The sequence below is a fragment of the Magnolia sinica genome, chromosome 3 (genome assembly GCF_029962835.1).
Source record: "Magnolia sinica isolate HGM2019 chromosome 3, MsV1, whole genome shotgun sequence".
Taxonomy (NCBI): Eukaryota; Viridiplantae; Streptophyta; class Magnoliopsida; order Magnoliales; family Magnoliaceae; genus Magnolia; species Magnolia sinica.
The window spans coordinates 38,218,275-38,236,128 of NC_080575.1; the positions used below are offsets into that span (position 1 = coordinate 38,218,275).

General features: G+C 35.6%; 1 protein-coding gene across 1 annotated transcript; it reads right to left on the bottom strand.

Annotated features, from left to right (window-relative positions):
* Positions 1-352: 352 nt before the first annotated feature.
* On the bottom strand, positions 353-797 carry LOC131241520 (large ribosomal subunit protein eL30-like). Its single transcript, XM_058240290.1, has one exon. The coding sequence runs from the start codon at positions 748-750 to the stop codon at positions 412-414; it is 339 nt and encodes a 112-aa protein (XP_058096273.1). The 5' UTR covers positions 751-797; the 3' UTR covers positions 353-411.
* Between the last annotated feature and the right edge of the window lie 17,057 nt (positions 798-17,854).

Here is a 17,854-nt window from a genome sequence, read left to right on the forward strand (position 1 = left end):
CGAATTTCCAAATCCTTTGATTATAAATAGTAGCCTTCTCTCATTCATTAGAAGTATGAAAATTTGTGAGTAATCTTCTCAAGCATAGAGAGGAAGCCAAACCCGCCTTAAGCTATTTGTGCAGTAATTCTAATATTTATTTTAGCTTATTCTATTCTCTTTTTCAAGTTAGTTTTTAAAAATAAAAAAATAATTAAAAAAAAAACACAAAATCAATAGTTGGGGTGTGTCATCATTTTAACTGATTTTCATGGTCTAATGACCGTTCTTGTAAAAGAGTTAGCAGTAACAATTGCACACTCATCAAAACCTCTCTACCCAACAGAACAACCCCTAATAAAAAAGCCGACATTTGAATCTCTATCAATAAAAAGACAAATACAGGCTTGACTCACTCGCTTTTTATCTTACTCATTGATCACCGAGAATGCTCTTAATGATATCTGAATCACCTAGATCAATAATATTGGGGCAACAGACCCGATAATATTTGCCACAAGCAGTGCCTAGATCAACATTGTTTCCATAAAAATGGTGGACTCCAACCTTTGTCAACATTGCATAGTACTCGATCTCGGACTTTCTAAGTGGGGGACAGTTGTTTGCAATGATTATCAACTTCCCTTTGGAGCTCCTGAGGGATCTAAGGATGGTCTTATATCCTAAAGTGTATTTCCCATTCTTCATCACGAGAGCGAGGTGATTGTTGATGCTCTCATGAGTATTTTTAGTCTTCTTGGTGGCCACCATTGTAAAGCTGAAGAGAGCAACACAAACCCTAGAATTCAAATACCCGCCGAGAGCTTTTTCAAGTTAGTTTTAATCATTTTTAATAGAGTAATCCATTCTCTATTTAAATTTTAGATAATTGAATTCACAGTATTATGGTTTTCTTTTATTACATTGAAAATACATTAGATCCATTTATTCTTTCGGCTTGAACATATACTGCTACATCAAGTGTCTAATAAAGAAGATCGCTGCAATTAAGCTTTAGTTACATCTTTGATTAAGCATTTGAAGATAAGTACCGTGTATTGCCACTTCTTCAGATGAATGTGAAACTTCTGATTATGAAACTCTTGGAAGTGATTTTGAAAGTGAAGATGATCTATTTTCTTTTATTACATTGAAAATACATTAGATCCATTTATTCTTTTGGCTTGAAAATATACCGCTATATCAATTGCCCAATAAAGAAGATCGCTACAATCAAGCTTCGGTTACATCTTTGATTAAGCATTTGAAGATAAGTAATGTGTATTGCCACTTGGAAAGAATCATCGGAATCTAAATCCAATTCAAAAACTGACGAATCATAACAAGAAATTGTGAAAGATCTAAAGACTTTTACGACTATAGACAGAATCACTTCTTCAGATGAATGCGAAACTTCTTATTATGAAACTCTTGGAAATAATTCTGAAAGTGAAGATGATCTTCAAGTAGTTTATGATGCCTTATACAAAGAAAGTTATAAGATTGCGGCTAAACTGAAAATTCAAAAAGAAAAATGTGCCAAACTTCAATTAGAACTTGAAAAAAGTGTTTTGGAAAAATCTCAATTTTTTTTTTTTTTTTTGAGAAAACAAAACTGGATTTAAATTTAAAAATTTCTGAAATAAAAATGAGAATCTAAAAATAGAAGTTTCCTCCCTTAAGACTTCAAAGGATACTTGGATATATACCTAAGGAAACCAGAAACTTAAAAAATTATTAACCGCATCTCGCCGAATTGGTGAAAAATCTGGCTTGGGTTATATTAATAATCACTCAAAATAATCTAAAAATCTACTCCTACATTTGTAAAAGGAGAATCTTTAAAGTCTAAAGGAGAAACTTTAAAGGAATCAAACAAAAATATAAAATCCTTTTAAAAAACTTCTAATGTAAGAACTAATGCCAAATACCACAAATATCAAAGGGGAAATAATAATCCTCCTCTAGCTAATAAAATAGTAGACTTGCTTAAAGAACTCTTTAAATCCAACTCTAGTAATAACGGAGTAAGTAGAAATGGGAGAAATTCTTACTCCCAAACACAACGAATGGTAATAGATCCTCCTAAACACAGCGAATACCCTAATAATAATAATAATAATAATAATAATAATAATAATAATAAAAGAAACTCTATAATTAGAATCAGATTTTCAGGCATCATGTTTCTTCGAGACATTCTTTTCATTTTCTAATATCACTCACACACTTTGTGAAACTCATGAGTATCATTGACCATGGTTCGCCAATAAAAACTACATTAAAGAATCTTAGTGGTGGTTTTTTTTACCAAAAAAAAAAAAAAAAAGGAAAAAAAGACCTCGAGAAGCTTGTGAGTGACAAATGAGATAACACTAGATTGGTCATTGTTCGGAACACATCTCCTAATGATTTGGTCTTGAAAATATTTAAATAAGGGTCATCCCTAAAAAAGCCGCATACCTAGGCCAAAAACCTCTTCTTATGTTGTGATATTCAGTGGATTGGCAATTTACTTGTCACAAGATAATTAGTTATGTCAGTGTACCAAAGTAATTAAAAAAAAAAAAACCTCTCCCTCAGCTAAGAGTATTTTGCTAACTAGCTAAGCAATTTGTTTTTATTTTCGATTTAAAAATTAAATTTCTTTATTATTAACTATAGTTCTTAAGTGTATGAAAAATGTAGGGTCATTACAAATTATGAGCCTAAAATTGAGGCAAATGCAAAACTCAAGTGAGTTGCATGGCATAAAATTTAAATAAAAAAAAAAAAGTTGTTAAGGAAATGCCTATCGTTGAAACCACCCTAGGTCCACCGTGATATTTAGATGCCATCCAAACTGTTCATAAGGTCATTCCTACTTGGACGAACCGAGAACACAAAAATATTATCCTAATCCAAAACTTCTGTAGCCACATGAATATTTCAATAATGGACATTGAATCCTTATTATTTCTTGCTTCAATTTTAGATCTTGCCTTATTTTTAGCTCATGTCCTAACATGATATGCAAAAAGCAGATGAATGGGATAGATTTCTCACACACATCACAGGGTCCCACTAGCTTCCTGTCACTATATATGGATGTAGATTGTTCAGGAAGTTTCCAGGAGGGGCCACTGATGTTCTAAGAAATTCACTGTCCATCATTTATTTTCATCTTATTTTAAGAAGTGATAATAATGAGAACTCAAGTGGGCCACGAAATGCAACTATTATAATCTTCTCGGGCCACATTGATTTTTATATACGATTCAAAGTCATAAGGTGATTCTCACTGACATGAACTTAAAACACAGAAAACGTAGCCTGAAACAAAACTATGGTGACCCTATGAATGTTTTAACAATGATCCTTCCATCCCCACTGATTCCTCCCGTGGCACACTTGATATTTGGATACTCCTCATTTTTGTACCAAGTCCTAAAATGAGCTGACAAAAGGGATGGACCACTACGCCAAAACTGCGAAAAAAGGACGGTCCAAAACCGTCTCAAACGACCAAAAAGGACGGTCATGGACCGTCGCAAGGGCCGTCAAATTTTGACGTGTCGTATTACTTAAAGGATGGTCGAAAATCGTCATTCTTATTAATGAAAAAAGGATGGTCGTGAACCGTCCTTAAAAAGGACGGTCTCGGACAGTCTCTTATGAGCCTTTAAAGGACGACCATCGACCGTCCTTTAAAAGGACGGTCATGGACCGTTCTTAAAAAAGACTGTCGTAAACCGTCTCTGATGAGCCTTTAAAGGACTGTCATGGTCCGTCTCTTATGGGCCTTCAAAGGACGGCCACAGACCGTCCTTTAAAAGGATGGTCATGAACCGTCCTTAAAAAGGACTGTCATGAGCCGTCCCTTATAAGAGGGTCATTATACACCTGTTACATCATCATATTCTTCCTGATATACACCTGTTATATAATATATTTCATCATATTCACATTCACATCCATCTAAACCTGAACTACGTAAATCCAACATAAACTACATTCATCTAAACATAAACTACATCCATCTAAACCCAAACTACGTAAATCCAACATAAACTACATTCATCCAAACATAAACTACATCCATCCAAACACAAGCAATCTTATCCACATTACATTCATCCACACATAAATACATATAAGTTTAACATCATAAATAAATAAAAGAAAAAAAATCAGCAACAATTTTCTTTTTGTCTTTCACCTGAAAAAAAAAAAATTAAACCAACAAAACATTATAATTCAGAATCATGAAGAATTGCATAAACTTCTTTCAAAAAAGTGAGCACTTTTTAAAAATAAAACCGATCATTAAAATAGGTTTAGGTTTAGGTTTTAGATTTTAGGTGTTAGGTTTTAGGTTTAGGTTTAGGATTAGGTTTTAGGTTATAGGTTATAAGTTTAGGTTATAGGTATAGGTTATAGGTTAAGGTTTAGGTTATAGGTTTTGGTTTTGGTTTAGGTTAAGGTTTAGGCTTAGGTTATAGGTTTAGGTTAGGTTTAGGTTAAGGTTTAGGTTTTAGTTATAGGTTATAGTATATAGGTTATAGCTTTAGGGAATTGAGAATAGGTTAAGGTTAAGGTTTAGGTTTAGGAAATCGGGTTCGGGTTCGGGATCGGGTTTAGGTTTGGGTTATCAAGTTTAGATTTAGGTTTAGGTTAGAAAGTTTAGATTAGGATTAGGTGTAGGTTTAGGTTTAGGGATTTGAGAATACATTTAGGTTTTAGGTTTACGTTTAGGTTATAGGTTATAGGTTTAGGTTTAAGTTTAGGTATAGGTATAGGTTTAGGGAATTGAGAATAGGTTAAGGTTTAGGTTTAAGAAAGCGGGTTCGGGTTCGAGATCGGATTTAGGTTTGGATTTTCAAATTTAGGTTTAGGTTTAGGTTAGGGAGTTGATATTAGGATTAGGTATAGGTTTATGTTTAGGAATTTGAGAATACATTTAGGTTTTAGGCTTAGGTTTAGGTTATAGGTTACATGTTTAAGTTAAGGCTATAGGTTATAGGTTTAGGTTAAGGTTTAGGTTTAGGTTTAGGTTTAGATTTAGGTTTATACTATAGGCTATAGGTTTAGGTTAAGGTTTAGGTTTAGGGAAAAGTTTAGGTTATAAGCTATAGGTTTAGGGAATTGAGAATAGGTTAAGGTTTAGGTTGAGGAAATCGGGTTCGAGTTCGGGATCGAGTTTAGGTTCGAGTTTTCAATTTTAGGTTTAGGTTTAGGTTAGGGAGTTGAGATTAGGATTAGGTGTAGGTTTAGGTTTAGGGATTTGAGAATACATTTAGGTTTTAGGTTTATGTTTAGGTTATAGGTTATAGGTTTAGGTTAAGGTATAGGTTTAGGTTTAGGTTTAGGTTTAGGTTAAGGTTTAGATTTAAGTTTAAGGATTTGAGAATACATTTAGGTTTTGGGTTTAGGTTTAGGTTATAGGTTACAGGTTTAGGTTATAGGTTTAGGTTTAGGTTAAGGTTTAGGTTTAGGTTTAGGTTTAGCTTATAAGCTATAGGTTTAGGGAATTAAGATTAGGTTAATGTTTGGGTTAAGGAAATTGGGTTCGGGTTCGGGATCGGGTTTAGGTTTGAGTTTTCAAGTTTAAGTTTAGGTTTAGGTTAGGGAGTTCAGATTAGGATTATGTGTAGGTTTAGGATTAGGGATTCGAGAATACATTTAGGTTAAGGTTTAGCTTTAGGAAATCGGGTTTGGGTTCGGGATCGGGTTTAGGTTTGAATTTTCAAGTTTAGGTTTAGGTTTAAGTTAGGGAGTCGAGATTAGGTGTAACGACCTTGGAAATTTTGTGCTAATCTTTCCTTAAGTAGTTGTTTTTGGGGTAATTAGCGCTCCACTTGATTGCTTGTGAAATTCGCATCAATCACTTTAAATTGTATCTGCATGGCTCTAAACGTGTAGATTAGTGAGCGCTACATTACTATCCATCGCTAAATCCGGTTGTTCTGGGGAATTTTTGAATCGGATCTGGACCGTGCATCGAAAGTCCGATGGCGATGATCTTAAGGGCTTGGTCTTCACCTCAAAATCAAGTCGAGATGTTCGGTCGATTTGATTGAGTTGAGTGAAGAGTGTGAGCGGTTGGAATTTAATAAGCTTTTATGAAATTTGAGTTGTGCTATCCGTTGGATTTCGACCCAATTTCACCCTCGAATCAGGATGGCCCCGGCATATCCTAGTGCTTGTGGACTGATCGAGGAATTGAGTGTGGTCCGGGGTTTAAGTCCGAGGGTTATAGGCCCACCCACGAAGTGCTTCGTTGGATCGAGAAAGGCGTACTTTGGTTATTACCTAAGTATACCTTGACCATGGGGTTATTTCCATCATTTTAAGGCCTATATATAGTCCTTAAACCTAGCTCTCATTTCCATACGAATTTTCTCTAACCCTAGCTTGGAGAGAGAGTGGAAAAGAGAGAGTTAGTGAGAGAGATTGGTTGGTGAATCATCTTGATTCTTCCTTGTTCTTCTTCACCTTTGAACCTTTGCTTTGAATCGTTCCTCTGACGATTCTGAGTTCTTTTGGGGTAAGTTAACCTAACCCTAACCTGTGTTAGAACTTAGATTAGACTTGGTGTTGTTGTATCTCATTTCTATCCTTATTTTAGGGTATTCTTGCGCCGTTGACGAAGACAACTCAGTTCGGTGTTTCTTTCCTCGCTTAAGGTGCGGACTTTAAGTGTATAGGTTATGGTTTTCAAGGCTTTCAATCCCAATTAGTGATTTATTCTTGTTATGGATGAGATTTCACATGTCAAATGTTATGTTTACATTGCTTTCTTGATATGCATGTGCTATATTGAGATTGTGTATTCTAAGTGTATTTATAAAGTACCGTATACGTATAAAATACGCACTTATGTTTGCCATGATTATTGGTCATGTATGTATGCTAGATGCATGTATGACAACTCCTTGATAAAAGGAATTGTCTAAGTGCATGTATTTCAACATGCGTCATGTATGTTGTTCCATGTTTGCTAAGTGTTTGTAGAAATGCATGAATGACCTAAGTGTATTACACTAAATGCGGGCGTTGAGAAGTGATTCTCAATACTTCTATGGATGCGCATGATTTCCCTTATGCATTTACATTCCAAGTTATTTAAATTCAAGCATCTCCTATGCTTACATTTATGTTAAGTTGATATTATTCAGATGTGTATGTAACATGATTTGAGTTATTGTTCCATTCTTGTTTTACATTCCATATGAATATAGTAGTGTAGGATATTTGGGACTATGCCTTAGTCCGGACGTTAATTGACCCTATATTCGTGGTTGAGATTGCTTTCGCCACGTTAGACGAAAACGAGCCGTATTAGAGTTGGCGGTAGTCCACGCGAGTGTTTGCGCACTCTATGTCGTTCAATTCAACGTGCGCTCGTAGTCGAGCTCGTCAAGTAACTGAACAATGAACTTACCAGGGAAATCCTAATAACCATGGTTCCTGATCCGCTAAGACTCACGTAATGACCGTTGAGCAACTAAACTCGTGAGCCGATTATGGTGGTATGGGACACTATATTCGTCTTATCGGCCTACATTGATTGGTGACGAGCCCTTTGTAGTGACTCAAGGAGGTGACGAGCCGATCTGTGGTAGTAAGGGCATGAAAGGCGTGCATTGATTGGTGGCGAGCCCTTTGCTACGACCTCAACTATATGATCGTATGAGATATCTAGGATTGACGACCCTAGTATGGATCTGTTTGGATGATGATATGAGGAAGGTATCTTAGCTTCCCAATCCTGATGTATGAATTGGACTAATAACAACTTGGTAATCATATCCATGCACCGCATTTGCATGTGCTTTGTAGATGTGGCGCACTTTGAGGCGATGTCATGCGTAACGTAAGATGAAGGCGAGGGTGTACGCGTGAGGGCACGCATCATATTGCATTCATACTGCATTAACAAGAGTACTTAGGATTTATTTAATTGTCTGCTTTATCATTCTTGTTTGATTGAATATAGCATGTTAACCGCCTTATTGTTCCAGAGTTGATCACTCACTCCACGTTCTCTAGGGCGGTGTTTCACACCCACCAGACTGTCTTTCTATGGGATTACGATTTTGGGAACTGAAATGATGTATCTTGTACTTATAAATTTTGATAAATAACACTTTTACACGATATGGTTGTATATGTAATTCAGGGACTTACACTTGTACACATATTTTACTATAAGTCTTCCGCTTGCTTTATTCACGTTTTGGCTTAATCTATCCCATGTTTATTTGCTAATACAGTCAACATACATCATTCATTAATTATGTTGCATAAGTGATGTTTTGGAACTCGGGAGCTGAGTTATGCTCGTATAAGCTATAGGTTTAGGGAATTGAGAATAGGTTAAGGTTTAGGTTGAGGAAATCGGGTTCGAGTTCGGGATCGAGTTTAGGTTCGAGTTTTCAATTTTAGGTTTAGGTTTAGGTTAGGGAGTTGAGATTAGGATTAGGTGTAGGTTTAGGTTTAGGGATTTGAGAATACATTTAGGTTTTAGGTTTATGTTTAGGTTATAGGTTATAGGTTTAGGTTAAGGTATAGGTTTAGGTTATAAGCAATAGGTTTAAGGAATTGAGAATAGGTTAAGGTTTAGGTTTAGGAAATCGGGTTCGGGTTTGGGTTCGGGATCGGGTTTAGGTTTTGGTTTTCAAGTTTAGGTTAGGGAGTTGAGATTAGGATTAGGTGTAGGTTTAGGTTTAGGTTTAGGGATTTGAGAATACATTTAGGTTTTAGGTTTATGTTTAGGTTATAGGTTATAGGTTTAGGTTTAGGTTAAGGTATAGGTTTAGGTTTCGGTTTAGGTTATAAGCAATAGGTTTAGGGAATTGATAATAGGTTAAGGTTTAGGTTTAGAAAATCGGGTTCGGGTTCGGGATCGGGTTTAGGTTTGGGTTATCACGTTTAGGTTTAGGTTTAGGTTAGAAAGTTTAGATTAGGATTAGGTGTAGGTTTAGGTTTAGGGATTTGAGAATACATTTAGGTTTTAGGTTTATGTTTAGGTTATAGGTTATAGGTGTAGGTTTAGGTATAGGTTTAGGTTTCGGTTTAGGTTATAAGCAATATGTTTAGGGAATTGAGAATAGGTTAAGGTTTAGGTTTAGGAAATCGGGTTCGGGTTCGGGATCAGGTTTAGGTTTGGGTTATCAAGTTTAGGTTTAGGTTTAGGTTAGAAAGTTGAGATTAGGATTAGGTGTAGGTTTAGGTTTAGGGATTTGAGAATACATTTAGGTTTTAGGTTTATGTTTAGGTTATAGGTTATAGGTTTAGGTTTAGGTTTAAGTTTAGGTATAGGTATAGGTTTAGGGAATTGAGAATAGGTTAAGGTTTAGGTTTAAGAAAGCGGGTTCGGGTTCGGGATCGGATTTAGGTTTGGATTTTCAAGTTTAGGTTTAGGTTTAGGTTAGGGAGTTGATATTAGGATTAGGTATAGGTTTATGTTTAGGAATTTGAGAATACATTTAGGTTTTAGGCTTAGGTTTAGGTTATAGGTTACATGTTTAAGTTAAGGCTATAGGTTATAGGTTTAGGTTAAGGTTTAGGTTTAGGTTTAAGGATTTGAGAATATATTTAGGTTTTAGGTTTAGGTTTAGGTTTAGGTTTAGGTTTAGATTTAGGTTTATACTATAGGCTATAGGTTTAGGTTAAGGTTTAGGTTAAGGTTTAGGTTTAGGGAAAAGTTTAGGTTATAAGCTATAGGTTTAGGGAATTGAGAATAGGTTAAGGTTTAGGTTTAAGAAATCGGGTTCGGATTCGAGATCGGGTTTAGGTTTTGGTTTTCAAGTTTAGGTTTAGGTTTAGGTTAAGGAGTTGAAATTAGGATTAGGTGTAAGTTTAGGTTTAGGGATTTGAGAATACATTTAGGTTTTAGGTTTATATTTAAGTTATAGGTTACAGGTTTAGGTTAAGGCTATAGGTTATAGGTTTAGGTTAAGGTTTAGGTTAAGGTTTAGATTTAGGTTTAAGGATTTGAGAATATATTTAGGTTTTGGGTTTAGGTTTAGGTTATAGGTTACGGGTTTAGGTTTAGGTTTAGGTTTATGTTATAGGTTATAGGTTTAGGTTAAGGTTTAGGTTATAAGCTATAGGTTTAGGGAATTGAGAATAGGTTAAGGTTTAGGTTTAGGAAATCGGGTTCGGGTTCGGGTTTGGGTTTAGGTTTGAGTTTTCAAGTTTAGGTTTAGGTTTAGGTTAGAGAGTTGAGATTAGGATTAGGTGTAGGTTTAGGTTTCGGGATTTGAAAAAACATTTAGGTTATAGGTTTATGTTTAGGTTATAGGTTATAGGTTTAGGTTAAGGTATAGGTTTAGGTTTCGGTTTAGGTTATAAGCAATAGGTTTAGGGAATTGAGAATAGGTTAAGGTTTAGGTTGAGGAAATCGGTTTCGAGTTCGGGATCGAGTTTAGGTTCGAGTTTTCAATTTTAGGTTTAGGTTTAGGTTAGGGAGTTGAGATTAGGATTAGGTGTAGGTTTAGGTTTAGGGATTTGAGAATACATTTAGGTTTTAGGTTTATGTTTAGGTTATAGGTTATAGGTTTAGGTTAAGGTATAGGTTTAGGTTATAAGCAATAGGTTTAAGGAATTGAGAATAGGTTAAGGTTTAGGTTTAGGAAATCAGGTTCGGGTTCGGGTTCGAGTTCGGGATCGGGTTTAGGTTTTAGTTTTCAAGTTTAGGTTAGGGAGTTGAGATTAGGATTAGGTGTATGTTTAGGTTTAGGTTTAGGGATTTGAGAATACATTTAGGTTTTAGGTTTATGTTTAGGTTATAGGTTATAGGTTTAGGTTTAAGTTAAGGTATAGGTTTAGGTTTCGGTTTAGGTTATAAGCAATAGGTTTAGGGAATTGATAATAGGTTAAGGTTTAGGTTTAGAAAATCGGGTTCGGGTTCGGGATCGGGTTTAGGTTTGGGTTATCAAGTTTAGGTTTAGGTTTAGGTTAGAAAGTTTAGATTAGGATTAGGTGTAGGTTTAGGTTTAGGGATTTGAGAATACATTTAGGTTTTAGGTTTATGTTTAGGTTATAGGTTATAGGTGTAGGTTTAGGTATAGGTTTAGGTTTCAGTTTAGGTTATAAGCAATATGTTTAGGGAATTGAGAATAGGTTAAGGTTTAGGTTTAGGAAATCGGGTTCGGGTTCGGGATCGGGTTTAGGTTTGGATTTTCAAGTTTAGGTTTAGGTTTAGGTTAAGGAGTTGAAATTAGGATTAGGTGTAAGTTTAGGTTTAGGGATTTGAGAATACATTTAGGTTTTAGGTTTATATTTAAGTTATAGGTTACAGGTTTAGGTTAAGGCTATAGGTTATAGGTTTAGGTTAAGGTTTAGGTTTAGGTTTAAGGACTTGAGAATACATTTAGGTTTTAGGTTTAGGTTTAGGTTTAGGTTTATGCTATAGGCTATAGGTTTAGGTTAAGGTTTAAGTTTAGGTTAGAAGCTATAGGTTTAGGGAATTGAGAATAGGTTAAGGTTTAGGTTTAGGAAATCGGGTTCGGGTTCGGGATCGGGTTTAGGTTTTGGTTTTCAAGTTTAGGTTTAGGTTTAGGTTAGGGAGTTGAGATTAGGATTAGGTGTAGGTTTAGGTTTAGGGATTTGAGAATACATTTAGGTTTTAGGTTTAGGTTAAGGCTATAGGTTACAGGTTCAGGTTCAGAATCGGGTTTAGGTTTGGGTTATCAAGTTTAGGTTTAGGTTTAGGTTAGGGAGTTTAGATTAGGATTAGGTGTAGGTTTAGGTTTAGGGATTTGAGAATACATTAGGTTTTAGGTTTAGGTTATAGGTTATAGGTTTAGGTTAAGGTTTAGGGAAAGGTAATAGGTTTTGATTTAGGTTATAGGTTATAGGTTTAAGTTTTAGGTTTAGGTTTAGGTTTTGATTTATGTTATAGGTTATAGGTTTAGGTTAAGGTTTATGTTTAGTTTATAGGTTTTGGGGTTTGAGAATGGGTTCGGGTTTAGGTTATAGGTTTTGGGATTTGAGAATGGGTTCAGGTTTAGGTTATAAGTTCAGGTTTTGGTTTAGGTTTAGGTTATAGGTTTTTGGATTTGAGAATGGGTTATGGTTTAGGTTTAGGAAATCGGGTTCAGGTTCGGGATTGGGTTTAAGTTTGAGTTTTCAAGTTTATATTTAGGTTTAGGTTAGGGAGTTGAGATTAGGATTAGGTGTAGGTTTAGCTTTAGGGAATTGAGTTTAGCTTATAGGTTTAGGGAAAGCTTAGGTTTAGGTTATAGGTGTTGGGATTTGGGAATAGTTTTAGGTTATAAGTATAGGTTTAGGTTAGGTTATAGGTTAAGGTTTAGGGATATGAGTTTAGGCTATAGGTATAGGTTTAGGTCTAGGTTTAGGTTTAGGGAATTGAGTTTAAGTTATAGGTTTAGGGAAAGGTTAGGTTTAGGTTATAGCTTTTGATTTAGGTTATAAGTTAACGGTTTAGGTTATAGGTTTTTGGATTTGAGAATGGGTTCGGGTTTAGGCTATAGGTTTTGGCTTTAGTTTAGGTTATAGGTTTTGGTTTAGGTTATAGGTTATAGGTTTAGGTTTAGGTTTAGGTTTAAATTATGGGTTATAGGATTTGAGAATGCATTCGGGTTTAAGATATAGGTTTTGGTTTTAGTTATATGTTTTGATTTAGGTTTAGGTTATAGGTTTAGGTTTTAGGTTAAACTTATAGGTTTAGGTTAAGGTTAAGGTTTAGGTTTAGGTTAAGGTTATAGGTATAAGTTAAGGTTTAGGTTTAGGTTTAGGTTTAGGTTATAAGATATAGGTTTAGGGAATTGAGAATAAGTTAAGGTTAAGGTTTAGGTTCGGGTTCGGGATTGGGTTTATGTTTGGGTTTTCAAGTTTAGGTATAGGTTTAGGTTAGGGAATTAAGATTAGGATTAAGTGTAGGTTTAGGTTTAAGGATTTGAGAATACATTTAGGTTTTAGGTTTAGGTTTAGGTTTTAGGTTTTAGGTTTAGGTTTAGGTTAAGGTTGAGGTTTAGGTTATAGGTTAAGGTTTTAGGTCATAGGTTTTGGTTTAGGTTAAGGGTATGGTCCCTGCAAATACAAATATAAACACGGCCATCCGGGCCCTTCCAATGCTGTCCATAAAAAATGGACAGCTTCATCATGGTCATAATAGCGGTTCCCTCTTTCCAGGGAACCCCGCTCTTCCAAATAGCTCCGACGCACATCCGGGTCTGCTCCATTAATTTCGATCAAATACATAAACACGGCATGTATTTGATCGAAAAGCCCCTCCAATGCTGTCCATAGGAAATGGAAAGCTTCATCATGGTCATAACAGCGGTTCCCACCTTCCAGGGACCCCCGCTCAACATCCGGATAGCTCCGACGCACATCCGGGTCATGATTGAATGGAATTAGTAAAGAAACTGAAAATATAAAATAAATTACACCATTTATCTTCATTTGCCATAAAAGCAAGCGTCTAGCCATACCATAGCTTTTGTCAATTCGAGCACATTCTTTTCAGCTTCTTGGAGCACATCAGTCCATACACTTGGCTCCTTGAGAAGATATTGCAGGTTCGAATAAAATAAGTCAGCTACTTGGCTAGAAAAACTTTACACAAATCTTTCAGTCTATACTACAGAAAATAAGATGAAGATGTAATGTGATGCACTTGTCTATGATACAAAATGTATAACTGGTAACTTTGATGAGTAATGACAAGTTATAAAGTACTGACTTATTTCTATTTGAAATGTCGAGTTCTACAATGTGAGCTATTGCAATGGTAGTAAAATGCTCAAATATGCATGGTTAGAAGCATTCATCTGATGTCCAATCGGGTGCAATGGAAGAAGAAATTAACAATGTCTATAACAAGCTGAGTACTAAAATGATATAAAAAATATAAAGAGGATGCCAACATACATAGGTGTTCCACGGTGTTTGCTAAAAGCAATTTGGTTATGGTGGACTTGCGTGAAAAATGATTTTCAACCGGCACTTGTAATAAGTTGAACCCAAAGAAAGTTGGCCTTTGTTGGGTGTTGAAAAAAGTCGATGATAATGTGTATCGTATTGAGTTATAGAAAGGCTTTGATATCTCACATACTTTTAGTGTTCAAGAGAAACTGATCAGCCATCCAACAGCTGATATGGGATGGTAAAGATTATCCAATTAAGAAATAGGAAAAACAGTTCAAGAGAAACTAATCAACCATCCAAAATGGCGGAATTTGGAAAACATACCCAAATTGCGGAATTTGGAAAACAGTAAAGGAGATGATGATTAAAGCTTAAAAGAACCCTCACCTTTGCCAGCTTTTTCTGTGTCTCGACCAACTCGAATGGAAGCACCACGGTTAGCAACTCCCTGCACAAATCACAATAAGCAAAATGAAAAATGAATATGCGTTTTCCAGACATTGGTATTTAGAACATGTCTTGGATTGAATGAAGTGGAAGGAACACCCATAAGAAAGTATTGGAATCAAAATACAAAGAGAACCACAAGATGTTGTAAAACAATGAAAAAAAAAAAGGAAGAAGATAGGTGGCATCCAAAAATAAATTTACCTGGATAGGCTTCAGGTCAAATGAAAGAACAATGCCAACAATCTCTATAATCCTCTGTTTACATAGCAAAGAGAACGATCTTACGACTAGTTTTACGAAATGTAGAATCATACATATAATTAGATTCTTTTAAAATAAGCAAGACATTCCATGTAATTCCCCTTTTCAGACCTATATATATATATATATATCAATCAAAATTAAGGTCTTCACAACAGCCATGGACTGTAATTCTTTGTTTACATTAGCAAAGAGAACATATGAATCATACATATACTATGATTCTTTTAAAAATTTCACACAAGCAACATTCCATCTTATAGGAATCATACATACAATAGGAATCCCATAACAGGTTGTAGGAATCATGTCTGGTACGATTCCTTTTGAGACTAATTTTAGAAAATGGAGACAGGAAACATACATATAGTAGGAATGCCTGTCTGTTTTTTTAGAATGACACCATATCTACATTCAAATGAATAATAAAGACAAGCAAACCAGAGGGTCACACCATGATCGTTAAAAAGAAAAGCGTAAGACAGTAGATCTGCTTATTTCAACTTAATGGAACGTCTGCAGCCAAGAGAATCCTTAGAAATAAATTCAAGTGACGTAACTCGAATCCTTTTAATGAATGCAAATCTGTCAAGATCAAGCTCAAGGGACAAGAACATTTTCAGCCATCCATCAACAAAGGCTGTCACCAGGTACCATTTGTCAAGAACTTCAAACACAAACGATCAATTTATATCTACATAAATGATCATATATCTAGACAAATGATTATCATGAAAACGACAGAATCAGACAATAAAAGGAACCATTTTCAACTCTATCAATAACAAGCACAATTATAAAAACACTCCACCAACAAGATGTCCTACTATACAATCAAAGATTATTAAGTTATAGATATTAGAAATATGACAAAAGACAACAACAACCAAAACAGCAAGAATTCTTCAGGATAAGGACGCTTCCATCCTTTCCACAAAGAAATATACATGTGAACTGGAGAGCAACACCAGAAACAGAACGTCCTCCCAAATTGGAGGAGATGAGTTAAAATGTTGAGAAAGAAACCTACTCCAGAAACAGAACTTTTTCAAGACTGCAAATAAAACAATTTCGAAGTCAATGGTCAACACCTAAGACCATAACTACAATCATGCACATGAATTTGAACCTAAGGGGAAGTTGGTCAAATATAAAGCATAAGATACATCTCTATTGATTTTGAAATCATCACCAATCAAGCTGCATAGCATTGACAACTAGACAAAAAAAGGACATGTAAATCATCGTCTTAGCTCAATAATAAAGATAGCAGGAGTTGCAATATCTATATTAATAATAAATGACAATAATAGTATTGTCAATTTGTTGTCCATAATAACCAGTAATGGTAACAAAATGAGTTTAGTAGACAATCATGTCAATAGTATGTGCTGGAAAAAAAGAAGTAAACAAACCGAATCTTTAACTCATTACCTCATACAAGAGCTCCAAAGCACTCAAAGTCATAAGCATATCATTGTGTCATTAAATTCTGCTTCCAACAACCCAAGGAGATTAGAGTGATAAATTGTTGATGCCACAGAGCTAGAAATTGAGAAGAGCTTTGCAATAAGGGCCAAAACCCGAATCCGTGCCTAGAATATCCATATGCAGTAAGCAAAAGACTGAAGCATGGCATCGAGTAGGTAACAGATAATTTATAGTTTGAATGATGCTTGGTAAAGCCAACCAAAATAGCTTCTTCTTTTTTTTTCCTTTTTTTTACACATGCACACACCCCACACCTACCCACGTGCTTACACCACAGTGGGATTTCACCACAGTGGGTACTCGAACCCACGACCTCATGTTGAGACTCTTGTGAGTCTACCACTGAGGCATGAGTAAGGACCCAGCCAACCAACATAGCTGAAAGCATAATTTGGTACAAGAAAGTTCATTTGCATTTATAGAAAAAAAAAATCAGATGTTTTGATCTATTGAGAACTTGTTGTGAACTTGGAATCTTGTGCTTTTCAAGGAAGACATCTTCAAGCAGAGTAATGTGGTGGAGAAGGGATTTGGAAAATCTTGAGAAAATAGTAACGTGATGTATAGATCATGGTTAAAATATAAAGTATATAACATGGCATGCAAAAACAAGGCAATAGCCTAACTTTACAAGAGCCTGGGAAAGGGAAAATTGAACAATTAATCAAACATAACTGCTTCCTCTCTCCATGTTATGCACTGATCAAATATTCCAGCAAAGCAAAATCAAATATATGCCTGTAAAGGTGCGTTTAGGCAAGGAATCTCTGTGTATGCTACTTTGGAGATGTTGGCAAGACTAATTGATAATTGTCAAAAGAGCATTAATCACACCTTTTCAGCTCACCTAAAGATTGGACCATCTTGATTTTCAGGCCATGAAACACGATCGGAGGGGATATCCCCACAAATGGTCAAGATCTTGCACACGTGTACTAAACTGGACCTCAACATGAATGAGCAGCACAATGCAAACATAAAACCAATCTGACACATGGCAATTTTGGTCAAGTCACACCTTATCCCAAGAGAAATACAATTTTCTTAGTTTTTTGGGTTGTTGAGTTGGGCCCTTGGTTCAATGATACAAACGACAACACTATATGGATGGTGGCCCATGAACCAAAAATCCTCCACATAAGGATAACTTGAGCCTTCAACTGGTGGCCAGCAGATAGATGATTGAGGATGAGAATACAGCTATCAGCAAGATAAGAGGCAAATACCCGCATACATATACCTGCATACATCTAACCTTGGTGGCTTGCATTACCCATTTCCATTAAAAACAACAAATTAACACAACTTCGCTCTAAACGAAGATGGAAGCTCAGACAGTAGCTCTAAATCATCAATGTTCAAACAGTAGTTCTAAATCATCATCAGAAAATTAAAAAATCAAAAGAAATTAACGAATAACAGGAAAAATGGAAAAATTAATAAAGATAATTAGAGTAAAGACCACTTCTTTGTGTAGGAAGAGTAAAGCCAGACCATTCATCAGGTGCGCCCGACCATTCGTGTACTAGAGCCCGAAGATCAGGCCCTCCTTCACGTTGCTCTGATTGGTGGAAGGATTGGAAGGACTGAGGGCAGCCAGGGATGATTGACCCAGTGATGCTGGAGAGAGAGGGAGAGAGAGAGAGAGAGGAAATCTAAGCGGCCATTTGAATGATGCTCGATGGAGGATTTGTTGATGGAAGATGAAGTAGGGAAAAGAGAAATAGAGGGAAAAGAGGCGCCCGATTGATTTCGAGAGAGGAAATCTAAGGGGCCGTTTGAATGACGCTCA

Bases quoted from the DNA above. Each gene is read 5' to 3' on its own strand.
- LOC131241520 (XM_058240290.1), bottom strand. From the start codon at position 750: ATGGTGGCCACCAAGAAGACTAAAAATACTCATGAGAGCATCAACAAT.